This window comes from Lepidochelys kempii, chromosome 20 (genome assembly GCF_965140285.1).
Source record: "Lepidochelys kempii isolate rLepKem1 chromosome 20, rLepKem1.hap1, whole genome shotgun sequence".
In the NCBI taxonomy this organism is placed as follows: domain Eukaryota; kingdom Metazoa; phylum Chordata; order Testudines; family Cheloniidae; genus Lepidochelys; species Lepidochelys kempii.
Genome location: NC_136399.1, coordinates 26,402,149 through 26,424,317, shown reverse-complemented (window position 1 = coordinate 26,424,317; position 22,169 = coordinate 26,402,149). Strand labels below are relative to the sequence as shown.

The following is a 22,169-nucleotide window of genomic DNA, read 5'->3' as shown; positions in this document are numbered from 1 at the left end:
CCCTGCTCTACCCCCCTCTAGGCCCTTTCACTGGAGGGGCTCAAATTAACGGGCAATGGGGCATGGGGCCCATCCCCTCTAGGGGGCGCCGGCTCCCATCCAGCCCCAGAACAGGGACTGGCTGGCGCAGGGGGGCAGGGAATGGGCCATGGGGCCTGTCCCCAGGGCGGGAGGATGGGGCCTTTCCCCTTAGGTTGCTGGTTCAGCTCTTGCCCTGGGGAGCAGCGACTGGCCTTTGCTCCTGTCTGGAGCCCACGTGAAAGGAGTTTGCAGGGTCTCAGTCCTGTTCGTGGCACGTCCAGCACAGTGGGCACCAGTTCGCTCCGCTGAGGGCCAAATGGGCCACAGAGCCTGAGATCCCATGGGGGGTAATCTGGGGGTGCCCCGGCCTGCAATGGAGGGTCTGTTTTACAGCCCCCTCCCCTCAGTGCAGAGCAGGAGGATTTTAATGGGCCCGCAGAATGGAGGCGGATGGACTTCATGGAACCTGCCCTGCCCCCGAGCGCTGGTGGTCATGTGACTCTGAACGTGAAAGTCGGGGGGAGCAAAGGGGGAGCAGCCAGGATCCCCCCGCACCAACCCTGCCATGGAGGGTCTAAAAGCCCTTTGTAGTGCAGACGGGCCTGACTCGTTACCTGCGGTGCCAGGGCTGTGGGTGCCGTGAGCCACCCACCCCGCTGGGCCCCTTCTTCCAGCCTTGGGCCCCGTCCTGTGCTGCAGGGGAGCAACTCCCGGGTCACTGGGACAAGACCAGCCCCCTTCTGCACCGCGACTCATTTCCCTGCTTCCTGCTGGGCTCGCCTGGCCCTCTTTGGAGAGAGGTCGGGGCCCCAGGTCAGGCCCTCAGTGCACCGACGGCGAGGGATCCCTGTATAAACAGTCTCCACGCCCCACCCCAGAGGTGGCTGCATCTCACTGGCAGCTGCAGTGTAGACAGAGCTCCGGTGTGACCGCGACCCCCTCCTGGTGACCCAGGTGCAGTGGCAGCAGGAGCCATGTCCAGCCACGATTGGCTGAGGCTAGCAGGGGATTGCTGGTGCCAGACACTTCCCACACTCCCTGCCTAGATACCTGGTGCCCTGGTTCAGAGCCCCGCAAGCCGCCAATCTCCTCCGACCATGTTTGCGGATCACAGATCGGCTGCAGATACAAATCTTGTGTCCGTGCAGGGCTCTACCACAGTTCGTGTGACAGGCGCTGCTCTGGGCCGCGTTTTCCCTGCTAAGCCTAGTGCCCCACACTTGGGGGGCAGCAACTTGGGAATCAGGACTGAACCCTGGGGCATTTGAAACAGGTGGATTTTCACTCAAGAGGACGTGATGCTTCGAGGTCACAGCACTGGGGATAGAACCCAGGAGTCTTGGCTCCCAACCCCCTCCCCATGTTCTAACCCATTGGACCCCATTCTCCTCCCAGAGCTGGGGAGAGAACCCAGGAGTCCTGGCTCCAACCCCCCTCCCCCTGTTCTAACCCATTCGACCCCACTCCCCCCCCAACTCTGGAAGGGGAATGGGGTCTAGTGGTTAAAGGGGGAGGAGAGGCCTGGGAGCCAGGACTCCTGGGTTCTCTCCCCAGCTCTGGGAAGGGAGTAGGGTCTAATGGTTAGAGTGGGGGGGGCTGGGGGCCTGGACTCCTGGGTTCTCTCCCCAGCTCTGGGAAGGGAGTAGGGTCTAATGGTTAGAGTGGGGGGGAGGGGGCTGGGGGCCTGGACTCCTGGGTTCTCTCCCCAGCTCTGGGAAGGGAGTAGGGTCTAATGGTTAGAGTGGGGGGGAGGGGGCTGGGGGCCTGGACTCCTGGGTTCTCTCCCCAGCTCTGGGAAGGGAGTAGGGTCTAATGGTTAGAGTGGGGGGGGGGCTGGGGGCCTGGACTCCTGGGTTCTCTCCCCAGCTCTGGGAAGGGAGTAGGGTCTAATGGTTAGAGTGGGGGGGGGCTGGGGGCCTGGACTCCTGGGTTCTCTCCCCAGCTCTGGGAAGGGAGTAGGGTCTAATGGTTAGAGTGGGGGGGGGCTGGGGGCCTGGACTCCTGGGTTCTCTCCCCAGCTCTGGGAAGGGAGTAGGGTCTAATGGTTAGAGTGGGGGGGGGCTGGGGGCCTGGACTCCTGGGTTCTCTCCCCAGCTCTGGGAAGGGAGTAGGGTCTAATGGTTAGAGTGGGGGGGGCTGGGGGCCTGGACTCCTGGGTTCTCTCCCCAGCTCTGGGAGAGGAGTGGGATCTAGTGGTTGGAGCAGGGTGGGCGAGGCCGCCCCGCTCTCTCCCTGTCTGGACAGGGTCAGTGCCCTGTGATCCCACAGTGGGGAGCTGGGCAAGGATGTGGGAAGCGAAGGGGGATGGGGGAGTCCCCGGGATTTACCCCCCACTTCCATGTGCTGGAAGGGCTGGAAGTTAAGGAGCCGCGCTCAGGGCTGGGGGCAGGTTCAGGGCTGGGCCGGGGCTGGAGGCCGCAGCCGGTTGTTCCTGGCGCAGCCGATAGGGAGCTCGGGCCCCCCTCGCCCCCCAAAATGTCATTTTAGCTTCTGCTCGGCCCGGCGGTCGACACGGGAATCAATGCCGGAGCGCGCCACCTGGCGCCAGGAGCCTGCACTGCAGGCAGCACCCGCGGCTGGGCTCCGCAGACTCCAGCTGCGCCCTGGCTCTGCCCAGGGAGCGGGGCCTCGTGGGTAGAAAGGGAGCCGGGACTCCTGGGTTCTATCCGAGCTCGGGGAGGGGGGTAGGGGGGGGCTGGGAGCCAGGACGCTTGGGTTCTACCCTGGCTCTGGGAGGGGAGTGGGGGCTAGTGGTTAGAGCAGGGGGCTGGGAGCCAGGACTCCTGGGTTCTCTTCCCAGCTCTGGGAAGGGAGTAGGGTCTAATGGTTAGAGTGGGGGGGGCTGGGAGCCAGGACGCCTGGGTTCTACCCTGGCTCTGGGAGGGGAGTGGGGGCTAGTGGTTAGAGCAGGGGTTCTGAGTGATGTGCTAGAAATCACCAGGGGCCTCAAAACCACCCCAGTCCCCCCCTTCCAGGTCACCCCACCTCGGCTAATCCCCAGGGACACCGAGGGTGGCAGCACTCCGCGACCACCTGACCTGGCCCCCAGTTGGGCCACAGCAGCTGCTCCCCTCGGGCCTGGAGGCCCAGGAATAATGGGGTTCCAGCCGCTGCCTCCCTGCCGGCTCTCAGGAGCGACCCAGCCGTCGCCAGCCCAGGTGCCCGTGCTTGCCCCGTGGCTGCCTGCTGGTAACTCTGCCAATGCCAGGGCACAGCCCCCAGCAGGACTGGGATCCCGAAGGACGCACCGCCATAATAGCGGAAGCAGGAAGCATGTTCCTTGTTGCAGGTGGGGTGGGATGGGATGGGATGGGCAAAAAGCCCCAGACTGTGGGGAAACGTGCAATCGCTTGTCAGTTTGTCGTAATAGGATTTCAGCAACGTGGAGCAAGCTGTTCTTTCCCTCCCTTTAAATAAGGGTTGAAGATATACATTTAAGCGAGGGACAGGAGGAGATTTGATGTCTGTTATGACAGGAGTTAAAGTCTTTTTTTTTTTTTTTACATGGTTTCAGCACAATTTGTTTTATTCTTGTGGTAAAAATGGTGCCTGAATTCCGAGTATATATCACCCGAGTGGGATCGGTTTGGAAGTAGCCTGGGGAATCTGGCTCTCTCATGGGATTCGTGGGATCTAAGAAGAACAGGAGGCCTTGTGGCACCTTAGAAACTAACCAATTTATGTGAGCAGAAGCTTTCGTGAGCTACAGCTCACTTCACTGGATGCATTCCGTCACTGATGAAGCTGTAGCTCATGAAAGCTTCTGCTCAGATAAATTGGTTAGTCTCTAAAGTGCCACAAGGCCTCCTGTTCTGTAGGCGGATACAGACTCACACGGCGGCTGCTCTGAAGCAGGATCTAAAGTGATTGCGGGTGCGAGTGGGATAACGCTGCAAGAAACAACGTGGGCGCGAGCAGGGGCAGGTATCTCAGGACGGGATGGAAGCAGGATTTAAAAAATGGTCCCATTACACTGCAGCACCTGGCCCTGCCTGTCCAGGGGCCAAGTGGGGTGTGGGGACCCCGGCCTCCTGATCAGGGGCCTGGGCTAAAGGTATCCAGCTGAAAGGGCAGATGCAGTGGGATCAATATTGATTCGGGGCGGGGGGGGGAAGCACCCCCTGCTGAGCCTCTGCCCACCCCCTGCAGCACAGCGCCCCCTCGTGCTGCCCTGGGGCACATCATATAACGCACATCGAAGGGCAGAGGCCAGGATCCTTGGAGCGAAACCTCTGTCGCACCCGCCATTCGCTGCATTTCACCCCCCCCCCACCCCCCGAGGGGGCAGCTGGGAAGTGAGTGACCCCACCCCTCTGACCACAGGGCTCCGCCTTGGTGCTGTTCCCCAGCTGGCCACCAGAGGGCGCTCCGAGCCCTGCTCCAGCTCAGAGAGCCCGGGCACGGGAGACTGGGGGACAATTTTGGGCCAGAGAGATCGGGGGGGGGAGTCCACTCAGACTGCTGCCCCCACCGGGCTCCCCCCACTCCTCCACTCTGCCAGTGGCTCTCAGTCCAGACCTGCAGCCCCCTGCTATCCCAGCCCGCCCCCCTCAGCTCAGCCACTGCCCCTCACCCCGATCCGCAGCCCCTCCGTCCTGCTGCCCAAGGAAGGTGTTTGAGCCCTGGGTCCGCCCTGGCCAAGGGGCAGCCGTGGGCACCTGGGAACGGCCTGGGAGCCGGGCAGCACACAGGGCGGGTCCCAGGCAGCGGCTGGGTCTGGCTGAGCTGTGTCCCTGCCTCACCCCATCTGCCCTGGGGTTTAGAGGACCCCTGCTGCCCAGAAGCCTCCCTGGGATCCCCGAGAGGGGCAGGAGCAGCCTCTGGGGCTGATCCTGGGGGTGGAAGGACACAAGTGCAAGGGGTTCCCACCCCACACATGGGGACTCTCCTCCCCGATCCAAGGCTCCCTCAGGGGCCTAGAAACACATGCCACTGGGGAGCCATGGGGAGCCTTTCCCCACAGCCCCCAGCTGTGGCAAGGTCGGGATACAGCATCGAGCACCAGGTTCCATCTCCAAAGCAGAGCACGCAAGGAGAGATGGTTTCCTGAGGAAATGGCATTGTGTCCTGCCTCGGCTGCCCCCCACCCCTGTGCCGACCATGCCAGGGTCACTGCCTGGGCAATTCCCCCCCTCCTCCCCCCGCCATGCTCAGCTGCTCCATGGGGTGACTTGGCCTCCGGGCCCCATTCAGATGCAGCCCACTGAGACCCAGCACACTGAGCTCACCCCCACACTGGATACCTAGTGCCCCTACCCCCACACTGGGGTGCCCCAAATCGTCGTACCCTCCCCCCCCGCAACAGAAACCAATTCACAGCTGCCCCCCGGGGACCTGGTGCCGTGCCTCTGCCCACACAGGAAGTGCTGGCAGGGAAGGGGTTAAGGGGGGCAGGACAGGACAGGGAGCTCCAAGGAAGCTTTTTATTACAAACTGTTAAAAAAATCAACAAGGGGCCCCGAGAGGCCTTAATTTACCACGAGTGAGGGGAGCGCAGGACCTGTCCAGAGAGCCCCCACGTAGCGCATGGGGGGCCAGTCTGTGCTGGGGATGGGGGGATCTAGGGTACTGGGTCACCGGAGTGGGAAGTGGGCTGTGCTGAGCCTCTGGGAGGGGGCACAGGGGTTGTAATCTGGTCTGTGCTGGCCACGGGGGGGCCGCGTGGGGCACAAGGTCTGGGATGGGCTCTGCACCGGGGGGGTGTACTGGATCACTTGTGGGGGGATGGCAGCTTAGGGTGACCAGACAGCAAGCGTGAAAAACCAGGACAGGGGGTGGGAGGTAACAGGAGCCTATATGAGAAAAAGACCCAAAAAACCAGGACTGTCCCTATAAAATCAGGACGTCTGGTCGCCCTATGGCAGCTTGTCTGAGCCGATTTGGGCCCGCAGGTGTTAACACTGTGCGCCGTACAGATATGCTGCCCGGACCAGCAACGAGCTTCGTACAGACCAGGCCAGCAGGGGGCACCCCTGGGCTGCGGCCCTCTGGTGGGCACACTCGGCTCCCTGCGGGGGTCCCTCGCCTCCCAGGCAGCCAGGGCTCCAGCCATTCCAAGTCTCAGGGGGTGCCTGTCCCAGCTCTTCCCCTGGCCCATGCCGCGCTCCTACCCCGGTGGGGGGCAGAGGGCTCAGTCCCCGGCACTGGGCACCAGCACCTTGACGGGGGTGGGCGTCCCGTTGCCCGTGGACAGGCTGGTCTCGAGCCCCTCAGGCCGGTGGGACGAGCGCTCTGACTTGCTGGTGCTGCACTCCAGGATGGGGATCCCGAAGCGCTGGGCCGGGCCGTCCTCGGCTGGTCCCACCAGCAGGCAGCAGAGCAGCTTGAGGATGGCCCGGCGCATGTCCTTGCTGGTCAGCGTGTAGATGATGGGGTTGAGGAGGGAGTTGATCATGGCCAAGCCGAGGAAGTAGTCGGCCTTGTAGAGCACGCCGCAGGCCTGAGCCTTGCACCACACGTCCAGCAGCAGCAGCAGGAAGAGGGGCAGCCAGCAGGCCACAAAAGTCCCCACCACGATGGTGACCGTCTTGAGCAGGGCCATGTACTTCTGCGAGCGCTTCGGCATCCCTTTGCGCAGGCTGCCCAGCCGCGGGCTGTGGCCCTTGACCATGCGGAAGACGCGGGCGTAGAGCACCGTGATGGACGCCAGGATGGCCAGGAAGACGGTGATGCAGAAGAGGATGTAGCTCTTGGAGAAGAGCGGCAGGACGGTGGAGCAGTCAGCCAGGCTGTCCAGGCAGTTCCAGCCCATGATGGGCAGCGCCCCCAGCAGCACCGAAGTCGCCCAGGTGGCCCCCACCAGCAGGAACATGCGGCCCTTCTTGTCGCTGTGGTGCAGCCTCATGCGGCTCATGGTGATGTGCCGCTCGGCGGCGATGGCCAGCAGGCTGAAGACGGAGGCGGCCAGCGTGATGAAGACGCCCCCCTCCCGGAGGAACCACAGCAGCGGGGTGAGCTGGAGGGTGCTGGCACCCGACATGGCGATATTGGCGGCGTAGGCCAGGCCGGCCAGCAGGTCCGACAGGGTCAGGTTGCCCAACAGGTAGAACATGGGTGAGTGGAACTTCTTGTTCCTCCAGATGGCCAGCAGCACCACCAGGTTCTCCAGCACGATGAGGGCGCAGATGGCCAGGAACGCCACCGCATCGGCCTTCAGGCCGCCCTTGTACTTGCTGCTGGCCTGCAGCTTCCCCGTGTAGTTGTAATGCAGCGAGATCAGCTCGCTGTTGTGATACTCACGGTAGAGCCGGACCAGCCGGGCCGGGGACTCCGCCGTGATCAGCTCCATGCCGGTGGCTCCCATGAGCGCTACATGGCGCGGCCCTGCCCACTCTGGCTCTCCAGCAGCCGGCGCTCGCCAGGCCCTGCTCGCCACGGGGGGTGCCGCTGAAGCAGTGCGGCTCAGTGGCGGGGGGCCGCTTGGGTGCAGGGCATCCTCAGCCGCCCAGGGGAGCCCTGCAAAGAGGGGCAGACGGACGTCAGGAGCCCTGGTGCCGTGTACCAGCCTCTGGGCGCCCAGGGGGCTGCGATCAAAGGGGTCAGAGCTCCACTTAGGGGCTGGTATTGGGGGGCTCCCCTGGATCACCCTGTGCTACCTCGCACACACCCAGCCCCCCAACACCCTGCACCCCCAGCCACATCCTCCCCCACCACTCATGCCTGCGCTTGGACATCACACAGAGCACCGGGAATGCAAACCCCGCCTCCCCCGTGAACCCACCGACTTGTGAACCCGGCGCTGCTTCCCGCCGGGACACTCCCACTCCCTGCCCTGGGCCTTCGGCAGCCGCAAGAGCTGCCGATTCCCGGCTTTCTGCAGCGCGTCTGGGGCTGCGGGTGGCGCTGCCATCAGGAATCCCAGCGCAGGGCTCCCCACTCCCCCGGCTGGCCCTGCCCACTCCTCGCTCAGCATTGGTGCCCAGCCTCACCCGGCCCAGCTGCTTTGCAGCAACTGGTGCCCCCTCAGGCTAGCAGGGCGTGGGCCTCTCAATCTCCTGGGCATCGCTCTCTGATTGGCTCCCAGGTGGCTGGGAACAGATCAGCTGATGCCCTGTGCGAAATGAGGGGCACTGGAGTCTGGGGGTAGCTTTACCTGCAGGGGGGAGCCTGATCCAAAGCCCAGGAAGGCAAGGGAAAGGCCCCCCTCCCCCACCTGCAGAGCAGCTGAGGGGCCGTGTCTCAGCCCCAGGCCAGGTGGTTAAATACCAGACACTCCCGTCAAATACCCACCCGGGGGCAGCTCCCCGCAGCTGGGCTGGCAGACGCTGGGGCATGCCGGGCGCTGCTGGAGGAGCCATAGCCCTGCTCCCACTGGGGTCTAGCCCCATGGCACCAAGTGGGCAAGGGAGCCAGGACGTAGGGGGCAGAGCCGGTACCAAGTCCTCCCTCCCAGGGCCTCTTGCAGCAAAGCTGGGTGCTGGGTCACGGCCCTCATGGCCTGTCCTCCGGCCATCGCAGAGCCTGGAACAGCTCCCCTCCAGGCCCGGCTCCAGGCACCAGCAACGCAAGGCACGTGCTGGGGGGACACAATTCCAGGGGCGGCGTTCCGGGTGGGGTTCGTTTTCTTTCTTTTTTGGCTTGGGCAGTTGCGCTCTCGGAACTTGGGGCGGCAAATTTATTGCTTGGGGTGGCAAAAAACCTAGAGCCGGCCCTGCTCCCCTCTCCGCTTCCCTCAGCCCACAGGGGGTGTCTGGGATGGGGCTTGTTCCCCCCCTCGAGACCTAAAATCTCCACAGCCCCTTTGTCACCTGCAGGGTTCAGCTAGTTTCTAATCACCCCCACACACACACACACACCCCCATCACACACCCGCTGCAGCCTGGGCTGGGCCCGGCAAACAGAAGCTCCCGCAGAGTAACAGCAGCTGGCCCTGGGGGGGAGGGGGGAGGACAGCCAGGACCAAGGGGCGAGCCAGCCTGGGATCCTGTTCTGTACAGAATGGCCTGGAGGGATTCATGGCGCGGCTGCGAATCCTCCAAGGAGCCAGAGCCTGACGGAGACGGGGCCGGGTCACTTGGGCTGGCTGGGCTGGCCAGGACAAGGGATGCGCAGAGAGCAGCTGCAGCTGGGAACGACTCCCCCTCCACATGCCCCATTTACCACCCCACCCCCGTCGCGCTGCATGGGGCAGGGACTGACTGTGGGTTTGCGCAGCACCCGGCACAATGGAGCCCTGATCTCGGTCAGGGTCTGGGCAGCGCCCGGCACAATGGGGCCCTGATCTTGGTTGGGGTCTGGGCAGCGCCTGGCATGAAGCATGTGACGAAGCGGGACTGTTCTTAATGTTTCCTCTGAATAGTATGCGGGTGCCTCAGTTTCCCCTTTGCAGTTCTTAAGTATCTAGGAGGTGAGGTAAGGGTGTATGATCATTGCAGAGCCCTAGAGGGCATGCGTGTTCGTCACAAAGCATCCATGATCTCGGTCGGGGTCTGGGCTGCGCCTGGCACGAAGCGTCCCTGATCTCGCTCGGGGTCTGAGCAGCGCCTGGCACGAAGCGTCCCTGATCTCGCTCGGGGTCTGGGCAGCGCCTGGCACGAAGCGTCCCTGATCTCGCTCGGGGTCTGGGCAGCGCCTGGCACGAAGCGTCCCTGATCTCGCTCGGGGTCTGGGCAGAGTATGGCATGACGGGGTCCTGATCTCAGCCAGGGTCTGGGCAGTGCGTGGCACGATGGGGCCCTGATCTTGGTTGGGGTCTAGGCAGCGCCAGGCAGGAAGTGTCCCTGATCTCGCTCGGGGTCTGGGCAGCGCCTGGCACGAAGCGTCCCTGATCTCGCTCGGGGTCTGGGCAGAGTATGGCATGACGCGGTCCTGATCTCAGCCAGGGTCTGGGCAGTGCATGGCACAATGGGGCCCTGATCTTGGTTGGGGTCTAGGCAGCGCCAGGCAGGAAGTGTCCCTGATCTCGGTCAGGTTCTGGGGAGCGCCTGGCATGAAGCGTCCCTGATCTCGGTCGGGGTCTGGGCAGAGTGTGGCATGACGGGGTCCTGATCTCAGCCAGGGTCTGGGCAGCGCCCGGCACAACAGGGCCCTGATCTCGGTCAGGATGTGGGTGGCGCCTGGCACAATGGGGGCCCTGATCTTGGTCAACATTTCCATCACCCAAACACTAACAATCACTTGTCCTCCCACAGCTCCGGCCTTTCCCCAGCGCGCTCTGGGAGATCCCCCTGCGGCGTCTCTCTGAACCCTGTAACTTATCGTTCGTCCGCAGCTTCCCAGAGCAGCAGCACAAAGCCAGGGCGTTTGGCAGCTCGGGGCGGGGCGGGGGGGAGTGGGAGCTGGACCCCAGCCCTTCTGGACTGGCTGCACCCCCAAAGCGCTGCACCCCAGCCCTGCCATGCCCTGCACAACAGGGCAGCCTCATGCCTCCTCAGGCTGGGGCAAGTCTGGAGGGCTGGGAAAGTTCCCAGGCTCCCTCTGAGCACTGGTCACTATGGGCATATGTGAGACCAGTGGGAGGGGAAGAGGGGGCTTCCCCCTCTTTGGCTCTCGGTAGCCAGACCTCGAGCCACAGACCCAGCACGGAGCTTGGGGGATGGGTGAGGGCTGGGTGTGACCCCCCACGGGGAAGGAGGGGGGAGCATGGGGAGCCTGACCCAACCCAGAACTAAGTGATGCCCTGTCTCCCCACCCCCCAGAGCATATGCCTAGGTCACACTGGTACCTCGGGGGGCCAATGCCCTTGGGCTGGCGTGACTCCCGGTGACCTACACCCACAGGCAGGCTCTGCACTAGGATCCAGGCTGGCGGGGGGAAAGCCCAGGCTGGGGGAGGGTTGGATGGCTCAGCGGGTCTGTGCTCTGCCCCCAGAGAGGGGCAGGTGGCAGAGATCCAGGGCCCATCCCCTGCCACCTCATTCCATCCTTGACACCAGGGCCCCATGGACACCACAAGGGGCCAGGCGGTGGGGAACAGAGCCCAAGCTGTGCATGGACCCCAGGAGCTGTGTGCCAGGGACTGGGGGGGGGCATGCCCTGCATCTCCTCCGCCTTGCCCCCCAGCGTGGCGGCTGGGGGCACTCCCAGGGCGTTTCCGAAAGCAGCGAAGTGCGGGTGGGAGCATCGCAGGGGAGCTGCCCTTGGGCCCCCCAGGGTCGCACCGTGATTCTGCCCCATGGGGCCGGGACCCCCATTCCTGCGCACGCACACCCTGAGCATTAGGAGTCGGAGCACCCTGGTCCTGCTCTCCGACGGAGGGGCCCCGTGGACACCCCCCGATTTAATGCAGCTTTGAGCCCAGCGCCTTGTCCGCGTGGGGCAGGCGAATCCCCGCCCGCCTGGACCCCGCGGGACCCCAGCGCCGCGTCCCCCCGCAAGTTCCACTCGGGACATTCCCGATCCCCGCCCGGGGGCTCCCCCGTGCAGGTCCCGCGAACACCAGCCCCGGGCAGGGGGCTCAGCCCAGCACTCACCGTCCGGCCGCGTCCCAGGCTGGGCTGCGGAGAAACGTGCCGGAGGAGCCCGGAGCCCGGAGCCTGGCCCGGTGCCTAGTCACGTGGGAACCTCCCGTTCCCCCCGCCCCCGCCCCCGCCCTGGCCGGGGTAGAGCAGCCTTCACCGGGGGGGGGTCGGGGATGCGACTCCGCGCTGCAAAGGGCGAGGAGCTGAGACAGAGGGCGGAGAGGTCTGCAGGGCAGAGCCGGGATTAGAACCCAGGCGTCCTGGCTCCCAGCCCCCCCTATCTACCCACTAGATCCCACTCCCGCCCAGCGCTGGAGAGAGAACCCAGGAGTCCTGACTCCCAGCCTCCCCTACCCACTAGATCCCACTCCCCTCCCAGGGCTGGGGAGAGAACCCAGGAGTCCTGACTCCCAGCCCCTCTCTCTACACACTAGATCCCATTCCCCTCCCAGTGCAGGGGAGAGAACCCAGGAGTCCTGGCTCCGAGCCCCCCATCTCCGAATGTCAGGACCCTTCCCCATGGGAAGAGTGGCTGAGGCTGGGAACTGGTCTCCCTGGGGTGGGGCTGGGAGCAGGGCCCCCCATTGCTGGGGAATCATTTAGGACCGGGGGGAGGAAGCCTGGCCCCGGGCAGCGACGTTTGCCTCCGGCCACTCGGGCTAGCTCTGACCTCCGGGCAGCGAGGAAGAGGCTGGTACCTCACCCACCCACCCCCCACACCCCCGGACCTGCCATTCGGAGCAGCTGGGAGGCCCAGCAGCCTGGCCTGGCTCCTCCGCATTCAGATGCTAATTCTGTCCCCGCGTGCCAGAGCCCCTGGCATGGCGCCACCCCACACTGCTTCGCGCTGACCCAGCGGCAGAGGGGCAGCCTGGGGCCCTGGCTGGGGGATGGCCTGGCACAGCCTAGAGCCGGCTGCAGGGGATGGGTAGTGCAGTGCTCCCTTCCAGGCCGCCCTCAAGCCTTCCACTACCCAATGGCTGCATTGGGGGCAGGGGCCACAGGGGGGTGGGAAGGGGAGGGGACAGAGTCCCAGGGCATCCTGCGGGGCGGGGGGCCATGCAGCCTGGGTTGGCATTGGAGTGTCTGGGACCAGGTGGATGGGCGAGGGGTGACCGGCCAGCTAACGACAGGCAAAGCCCAAAGCCACAGGCAGCGCACCCACTGCTATCCCACCCCTAACCCCCAGCTCTGCCGGTGTCCCTCAACCCCAACCCACAGCCCCCCTGCTATCCCAGCCCTGCCCCCCAGCTCTGCCAGTGTCCCTCAACCCTGACCTGCAGCCCCCCCACTGTCCCAGCCCTGCCCCCCAGCTCTGCCAGTGCCCCTCAACCCCAACCCACAGCCCCCCTGCTATCCCAGCCCTGCCCCCCAGCTCTGCCAGTGTCCCTCAACCCTGACCTGCAGCCCCCCCACTGTCCCAGCCCTGCCCCCCAGCTCTGCCAGTGTCCCTCAACCCCAACCCACAGCCCCCCTGCTATCCCAGCCCTGCCCCCCCAGCTCTGCCAGTGTCCCTCAATCCTGACCCGCAGCCCCCCCACTATCCCAGCCCTACCCCCTGAGCTCTGCCGGTGCCCCTCAACCCCAACCCACAGCCCCCCTGCTATCCCAGCCCTGCCCCCCAGCTCTGCCAGTGTCCCTCAACCCTGACCTGCAGCCCCCCCACTGTCCCAGCCCTGCCCCCCAGCTCTGCCAGTGTCCCTCAACCCTGACCCGCAGCCCCCCCACTATCCCAGCCCTACCTCCTGAGCTCTGCTGGTGCCCCTCAACCCTGACCCACAGCCCCCCTGCTATCCCAGCCCAGGGCTGCCCTGAAGCTCTGCCAGGGATGACCTGCAGCCCCCACTATCCCAGCCCTGGGTTCTCCCTCCCGCAACAGCTCTGCTGGGGCCCCTCTATCTCAGCCGTGTTGTACCCGTTTTTGCCATTTCCTCACTATCGCAGGTACCTAATTCACCTCCCCCAAGAGGCAGCGGATCAGAGTCCATGTGGGGGGGCAGTCCCAGCTTGGGGGTCCTGGGTCTGGGGCGTTGCTAGCTGCAGGTTAGGAGTGCTCCACCGGTTCCATGTGCATTCGGCTGGCACTGCCCAGCTGGGAGGAACAATACCCAGTTCAGGCGGACAGAAGGGGCAATGGCCGTGCCTAATGCAGACACAATAGGGATGGGTCCCGCAGGGTGAATCCTCCAGGAGCACTGGAAGACAGCTCAGCCTGGCACTACCGTGCTCCCCGTGCCAGGGTGTCTGGGCCCCTGCTAGAAGCCTGGGGTGGGAAAGGAGGCTCAGACAGGAGCCTGGGGTCAGAGGATTTCAATGCACCACTGGGATAGGGTGTCTCACCACTCCCTGGTCATGAAGGCACAAGCAGGGGTAGTGATGGGAGCCAGAGCATAGTCAGGAACCACCACGCCCAGTGCTGGGGAATGCAGCCCCTGCGGCCCATCTGTCCCACCCCAGAGGCAGCTGCATCTTCGGGCAAAGGGCCCTGTATCAATAGCCTCCATGCCCCACCCCAGAGGCAGCTGCATCTCAGCACCTGGCAAGGGGTCCCTGACTCGATCTCACCTTCCCAACCCCACAAGTGCAGGTGCATCTTGCTGTCACCCCCCCATCCCACAGCACTGTCTGCCTCTCACCCTCTAGCCCTCAACCCCAGCCACTTCTTCCTATGCCCCCAACTCCTGCTCTGCCTCCCAGAGGGCCCACCAGTCCCCTCCCCCAGCCACGTTCCCTGGAGATGTAGCAACAGCTGCCGGGGCAATGGGAGCTGCTAGTGTAGGCAGGTGGGAAGATGCCAGGGGCTGCCAGGATTCGCCTATTTGGGAGCAGCCGTCCACAGTCCCGTCTGCCCCATCCCCTCCCACCCAGTGGGATGCACCCAGGGCTCAGGCATGGGGGTGATGCAGCAAGGATTGGGGGCTGAGCTGGATGGGGGGGTCCCTCGGGCTCCCCAAGCCCATTGACTTCTGTCTCCCGAGCCCAGGTGCCAGGCTGCATTCCATGCCAGACAGCCCCAGGTGCTAAGGTTCACCCAGCCGGGTGCCAAGGTTCACCCAGCCAGAGGTGACCGGTTCCAGGCAGGGAACAGGGCGATGTGGGGTCCACAGGACAGAAATGAAAGTCTGGGGCGAGGCCTCAGGGCTGGGCAGGATGGGGAGAAATGGGGGGCAATGGCCCCCAACCCTAATACTCCCCTACTGCTTCCATGGGGGGGGCAGAGACGCCTGACCTCTGTGTCTGCCAGGGCTTGGGGGGAGCTGTTTGATCCCTGAGCTCCAGCACTGTGCCCACAGGGTCTCTGCAGTGCAGCACCTTCTTCCCTGGCCCCCCAGGGCTGGGCACCACGCTTCCTCCTGGGTTCCCAATGGGCTGGTGCGAACGGACCCTCCCGCCCGTCTGGGGGAATCTGCCCCCCGCATGCCCTCCTATGGGGATGCACACAGCGCCCCCCACCCCCCTGCACTGCAGCCAGGGCACTATCCCTGCAGAATCGGCCCCCCGCTGCGCTGTCTGGCACCCAGCCCTTATGTTCAACCGGTTCATCCACCGCGGCCCCTAGAGTCTGTCTCCTCCCTGCCAGGCAAGCCCCGACCCGCTCCCTCGGGTGCAAGCACCCAGCCCTTCCCACCTCAGCTGCCCTGCTGGGCTTGTGGAGTCTGGCTTATTGGGTTGAGGCTGGGGGTCAGGACTCCTGGGTTCTATCCCTGGCTCTGGGAGGGGAGCGGTGCCTAGAGGGTCAGTGCAGGGGGGCTGGGAGCCAGGACTCCTGGGTTCTACCCCTGGCTCTGGGAGTGCAGGGGGGTACAGTGGCGTGATCCCATAGGAACACGGGCAGAGGCCCCGAGCTGCCGGGAAGGCAGCCCGACCTGCAGTGCTGGGACGTGGGAACAGCCTGGGGCACAGGCAGCTGCTCAAGCACCGACAACCTGGCTGCTGAGCTAACAGCACCCAGGGCTGCTCCCCAGCTCCCCGCACAGCAGCCCAGCCCTGCCCCAGCACATCCTGGGGCTGTGGGAAGTGGAGCCACGCCACCCTCAGGGCAGCCTGCTCCAGCAGCACTGAGGGAGGGGCCGTTCACCCTGAAACCTAACGGTGCTTATTAAAGGGCAACCTTGTTCACTCTTTCTGGGAGCGGGGGTGATATCTAGTGGTTAGTGCAGTGGAGGCTGGGAACCAGGACTCCTGGTTTCTACCCCAGCTCTGGGTGGGGAATGGGGTCTAGTGGGTAGGAGCAGGATGGATGGAGGGAGGGGAGCCAGGACTCCTGAGTTCTATGTCTAGTTCTCCTACTGGTCTGCTCTGTGGCCACACCCTGTGCCTCAGTTTCCCTGTGTACAATGGGGGCAGTGCTGCTGTTCCACCGCTGGGGGCTGGGAGGATCACTGTGCTTCAGGATCCCAGGCTGCGGGGCTCCAGTGGACGTTCGCTCAGTGCACCCTGGGGTGTTCATTAGATGAGGAGATGTTGGGAATGAAACTCGCATGGGTCAGGGCGGGGGCAGATACCTGGGACTGAATGTCCCCTGCCCTGATTCCAGCCTGTCTCTCCACTCCCGCTGCCCAAGCCCCAGCACCGTCCCAGGCAAATCCAGCACTGTGCACATTGCTAGAAATCTGGGGGGATGACCCCCATCCCCAGCCTGCACACACCCTGGCCAAGATCAGGGCCCCTGTTGTGCCAGGCACTGCCCGGACCCCAAACGAGATCAGGGACCCCTTTTGCCAGGCACCGCCCAGACCCTGACCGAGATCAGGGCCCCCTTGTGCCAGGCGCTGCCCAGACCCTGACCGAGAGCAGGGCCCCCTTGTGCCAGGCGCTGCCCAGACCCTGACCGAGATCTGGCCCTCTGTTGTGCCACGTGCTGCCCAGCTCACAGCCTAACTGGACGAAGGTGGAAATAGAGGCCCAGCGAGGGGCCATGACTTGCCCAGGACCAGCCCCCAGGTGCCTGAATCCCAGTGCAGCAGCCTCCCCGTGGATCACAAACCACCTCCCAACACCACCTGGCCCAGGCCAAAGCCACCGGGGTGGCAGCGCATGGCCGGGGCCTGATCCCATCCCACAGGGTCGCACTTGAGAGGGGATTAGAGAGACACAGACAAACTCTGCAGAGGAAATCGGCAACGGCAGAGAGAGCAGGGATTTAGCCCCTCCATTGCAGCCACCCCACTCTACCCCCCCCGGCCTGGAACAACCGGCTGCCGTCCTGCCCCCATAAGGCGAAATGCAAACCCGGCTGGGTAGAGCTGATTAAACCCGGAGCCAGGGTTCTGTGGTTGGGGACGCTGTGTGGGCTTGTCCCCCATTCCTTGCTCTCCCAGCACGGCTATGCAACCCCACGACTGCCCCTCGGGGAGGTCCCAGCTCTGGGGTGAAGCCCTGCTGGCTCAGAGCGGGGCAGCCAGCCAGGACCACCAGGCAAGTGTCCAGACGAGCAGCTCCCCACAAGGGAGGGACGGGCTGGGCCCGGCTTGGGGCTGGGGGAGGCAGGGTGACCGGAGCAGAGCAGGCTGCACGGGGTGGGGGGGTGGGAAATGAGATTGGGAGGAGGATCTGCAGAGTCCCCTGAAACCACCGCTGCCCTGGGCCTTCCCCCCTGGCTGGGGGCTGCCCCCTCTCCATGCATGATGTCCTGGGGGCGGACGAGGCGTATTGCTCTGCTTTTCTTCATCCTCACCCACCTGCCTCCACCCAGTTTCCTTTGCCAGCTGCCCCAGCCCTTCCCGCGGTCCCTAGTGTGCCACTATTGCCCCCAAGTAGGGCGCTGGGCCGCGGGCTGAGTCCAGAACCCCGGGGATTAGCCCTCTGGCAGCCACGGATTCAGATGTGAGTTTTGCCATTTTTGCCCCTCACTTCCTGTGGGGCGCTCCTGGCTCATCCCTGTGCCCATCTGCATGGCGCTTTGAGATCCTCGGGCACAGGAGGGGCAGGGCAATTCCAAGGCCTCGGGCAGGTCTGTTCTCTACACCGCACTGGCCTGGCGCTTTGCTGCTGGTTCTCAGCTGGCAGCAGCCAAGTGGTGTTTGTGGCAGGCAGCAGAGCCCACGCGCTGAGTCACGGAGAGGGAAACGCTCACCCAACCTGCTGAGCCAGCAGCTCTGTGCAGCGTGCGCCCCTGGGGCACGTGTCAGCCGCAGGAGGGACCACTGGCCCCACTGCCAGGCTGTGCCCGAGGGCCTGGGGATTTCGGATCCAGTGGCTCCAAACCGCGCTCGGAGAGATGCTGCCACGCTCGTGTTTGGGGTGCTAACGGGCTGTGGGGCGGCCCCTGGAGAGTCGGGGTGTGGGGGGAGAGCCCAGCGATTTAGGGCTGATCAGCCTGAGCCAGAAGGCTCTGGGGCTCCCAGGGCCAGCCCCGGGAAGGGCCCGTGGGGATCAGAAGGGGCTTCACGCCATCACCGTACTCCTGGCCTCCCTCCTGGTCATTCCTGCCAACCCCAGCCACTGCTTCCTCCTGGGGCTGCTGGGAGTGTGTGGGGCAGACATGGGGGGGGGATATCATGAGGGGGAGATGATTCCTTGGGAGCTGAGGGCCCCCCCAGCCAAGGGTGAGCTCCCACCCCTCACATCCTGCCCTTAGTGCTCAGCTGCCCCTGCCCTGGTGCATCCTGCCTCAAGCCTTCTTCTCCAGGACTCAGACCGAGCCGGCCCCGGGTTCTGACCTGGGCCAGGAGGCTGAGGGTCCCTGGGATCTCCCTTGTGCTCCTCGCGCCCCTGGTTTCCCCTCGCATCTGAAAGACACTGCCCCCTTGCAGCACAGCACCCCTGGCCCCAGGCTGGAGGAGTGGGGGCAGCGCTGACTCCAAGGGGAGAGCGCCCCCCGCTGAGCCACCCCCGACTCCCTGCAGCACAGCGCCCCCTCGCATTGTGCTGGAGCAACGCCCTAGATGGGAGAGCGCCCCTGCCAAGTCACCCCCGCCATTCCCTGCTCCTGGCACGCTGCCCCCCAGGCATCGGCACTGACTGGGGGGGGGTAGTGCCCCCTACTGAGTTGCCCACATAACTCCCTGCAGCCCAGCGCCTCCGGCACCTCTTTGGCTTTAGATCCTTCTGCATTTGAAGGTTGAAGGAAAGGGACCTTCCACGCTGTTTGCTGGTGTACTACGGTAGCACCCCCACCACCGCACTGTGTGGGCGCTGTACATTATTTATTGGGTGAATTACAGTAGCACCGAGGCTCAAGGCCTGTTGTGCCAGGGGCTGTACGAACGTCCGTTTGGTCTCATTTCTGGTCCACTTCGTTTCTCTGCACACAGGATAAAAGCCTCTGTCTCCGTGGGGAGCTGCTGTTTGTCTTTCGAAAACACAGCCCCCAGATCCCAAACGCAGCCTTGCACAGTGTGGTGCGGTGTCCCACCGCCGCCGCCCTCAAATCAGCTTGTTCCACACTCCCCAGGGATGGAACATTGGCAAGGAATTAAACAGGGCCCCATCCTACCTTTCAATTCGGAGGAGGCTCGTCCCCACCAGATGAGCTCCCAAAGCCTTGGGACCACAAAATAAAGGGAGATGAAACATGAGCGGCTCCCCTCATGCTCCAGAGGGGCTGTGGGTTGAGATTCAGCATTTTTCCAACACTTGGACACAGTCTCTTTGCTTTGGGAAGCCTGTGGTTTGTTGGTTTTGTAAATTATAAAGTTTTCTCCTGGCTAAAAGGGCCAGCACTGAAACAGAAACAAAAACAAAGTCAAATCTGGCTGAGAACCTCACTGGAAAGGTGATCGGTTGCTACTGCTGGACAGGTTTCAGAGGGGTAGCCATGTTAGTCTGTATCAGCAAAAACAACGGGGAGTCCTTGTGGCACCTTAGAGACGAACACATTTATTTGGGCATAAGCTTTTGTGGGCTAAAACCCACTTCATCAGATGCCTGGAGTGGAACATATAGTAGGGAAGTATAAATACACAGCATATGAAAAGACGGAAGTTGCCTTACCAAGTGTGGGGTCAGTGCTAACGAGCACTTCAATTAAGGTGGAAGTGGGCTATTCTCAACAGCTGACAAGAAGGGGTGAATACCAAGGGAGGGTAAATTACTTTTGTAGTGATAATGAGGCCAATGTAATCAAGGTGGCCCATTTCAAACAGTTGACAAGAAGGTGTGAGTATCAGCAGGGGGAAAAAGAAAAGGAGGACTTGTGGCACCTAATAGACTAACCAATTTATTTGAGCATAAGCTTTTGTGAACTACAGCTCAGTTCATCGGATGCATACCGTGGAAACTGCAGAAGACATTATATACACAGAGACCATGAAACAATACCTCCTCCAACCCCACTCTCCTGCTGGTAATAGCTTATCTAAAGTGATCACTCTCCTTACAATGTGTATGATAATCAAGTTGGGCCATTTCCAGCACAAATCCAGGTTTTCTCACACTCCATCCCCCCCCCTCGCCCCCCACAAACTCACTCTCTGCTGGTAATAGCTTATCCAAAGTGAAATCTCCCTACAATGTGCATGATAATCAAGGTGGGCCATTTCCAGCACAAATCCAGGTTTTCTCACCCCCCACCCCCATACACACACAGACTCACTCTCCTGCTGGTAATAGCTCATCCAAACTGACCACTCTCCTTACAATGTGCATAATAATCAAGGTGGGCCATTTCCAGCATAAATCCAAGTTTAACCAGAATGGGGGGGGGGGGGGAACAAGGGGAAATAGGCTACCTTGCATAATGACTTAGCCACTCCCAGTTTCTATTTAAGCCTAAATTAATAGTATCCAATTTGCAAATGAATTCCAATTCAGCAATTTCTCGCTGGAGTCTGGATTTGAAGTTTTTTTGTTTTAAGATAGCGACCTTCATGTCTGTAATTGCGTGACCAGAGAGATTGAAGTGTTCTCCGACTGGTTTATGAATGTTATAATTCTTGACCTCTGATTTGTGTCCATTTATTCTTTTACGTAGAGACTGTCCAGTTTGACCAATGTACATGGCAGAGGGGCATTGCTGGCACATGATGGCATATATCACATTGGTGGGTGTGCAGGTGAACGAGCCTCTGATAGTGTGGCTGATGTTATTAGGCCCTGTGATGGTGTCCCCTGAATAGATATGTGGGCACAGTTGGCAACGGGCTTTGTTGCAAGGATAGGTTCCTGGGTTAGTGGTTCTGTTGTGTGGTATGTGGTTGCTGGTTGCTGTGTTTGCTTCAGGTTGGGGGGCTGTCTGTAGGCAAGGACTTGCCTGTCTCCCAAGATTTGTGAGAGTGTTGGGTCATCCTTCAGGATAGGTTGTAGATCCTTAATAATGCGTTGGAGGGGTTTTAATTGGGGGCTGAAGGTGACGGCTAGCGGCGTTCTGTTATTTTCTTTGTTAGGCCTGTCCTGTAGTAGGTGACTTCTGGGAACTCTTCTGGCTCTATCAATCTGTTTCTTCACTTCCGCAGGTGGGTATTGTAGTTGTAAGAAAGCTTGATAGAGATCTTGTAGGTGTTTGTCTCTGTCTGAGGGGTTGGAGCAAATGCGGTTGTATCGCAGAGCTTGGCTGTAGACGATGGATCGTGTGGTGTGGTCAGGGTGAAAGCTGGAGGCACGTAGGTAGGAATAGCGGTCAGTAGGTTTCCGGTATAGGGTGGTGTTTATGTGACCATCGTTTATTAGCACTGTAGTGTCCAGGAAGTGGATCTCTTGTGTGGACTGGACCAGGCTGAGGTTGATGGTGGGATGGAAATTGTTGAAATCATGGTGGAATTCCTCAAGGGCTTCTTTTCCATGGGTCCAGATGATGAAGATGTCATCAATATAGCGCAAGTAGAGTAGGGGCGTTAGGGGACGAGAGCTGAGGAAGCGTTGTTCTAAGTCAGCCATACAAATGTTGGCATACTGTGGGGCCATGCGGGTACCCATAGCAGTGCCGCTGATCTGAAGGTATACATTGTCCCCAGATGTAAAATAGTTATGGGTAAGGACAAAGTCACAAAGTTCAGCCACCAGGTTAGCCGTGACATTCCCAGAAGTCACCTACTACAGGACAGGCTGATGTGATTAGGTCCTATGATGGTGTCCCTTGAATAGATATGTGGACAGAGTTGGTAATGGGGTTTGTTGCAGGGATTGGTTCCTGGGTTAGTGTTTTTGTTGTGTGGTGTGTAGTTGCTGATGAATATTTGCTTCAGGTTGGGGGGTTGTCTGTAAGCAAGGACTGGCCTGTCTCCCAAGGTGTGAGAGTGAGGGATCGTCCTTCAGGATAGGTTGTAGATCCTTGATGATGCGCTGGAGAGGTTTTAGTTGGGGGCTGAAGGTGATGACTAGTGGCGTTCTGTTACTTTCTTTGTTGGGCCTGCCCTGTAGTAGGGGACTTCTGGGTACCAGTCTCGCTCTGTCAGTCTGTTTCTTCACTTCACCAGGTGGGTATTGTAGTTTTAAGAACGCCTGATAGCGATCCTGTAGGTGTTTGTCTCTGTCTGAGGGATTGGAGCAACAGCAACAACGCTTCCTCAGCTCTCGTCCCCTAACTCCCCTACTCTACTTGTGCTACACTGATGACATCTTCATCATCTGGACCCGTGGGAAGGAGGCCCTTGAGGAATTCCACCAGGATTTCATCAATTTCCACCCCCATCATCAACCTCAGCCTGGACCAGTCCACACAAGAGCTCCACTTCCTAGACACTATGGTGCTAATAAGCGATGGTCACATAAACACCACCCTATACCGGAAACTACTGACCGCTATACTTACCTACATGCCTCCAGCTTCCATCCAGGAGACACCACACGAACCATTGTCTACAGTCAAGCT

The 22,169-nt window shown here is 61.9% G+C and overlaps 1 protein-coding gene across 1 annotated transcript; it reads right to left on the bottom strand.

The window, feature by feature from the left end:
- Positions 1 to 5,430: 5,430 nt before the first annotated feature.
- On the bottom strand, positions 5,431 to 11,482 carry S1PR5 (sphingosine-1-phosphate receptor 5). Its single transcript, XM_073318384.2, has 2 exons — positions 11,432 to 11,482; positions 5,431 to 7,476 (listed from the first exon to the last, which is right to left on the bottom strand). The coding sequence occupies exon 2, from the start codon at positions 7,322 to 7,324 to the stop codon at positions 6,152 to 6,154; it is 1,173 nt and encodes a 390-aa protein (XP_073174485.1). The 5' UTR covers positions 7,325 to 7,476; positions 11,432 to 11,482; the 3' UTR covers positions 5,431 to 6,151.
- Between the last annotated feature and the right edge of the window lie 10,687 nt (positions 11,483 to 22,169).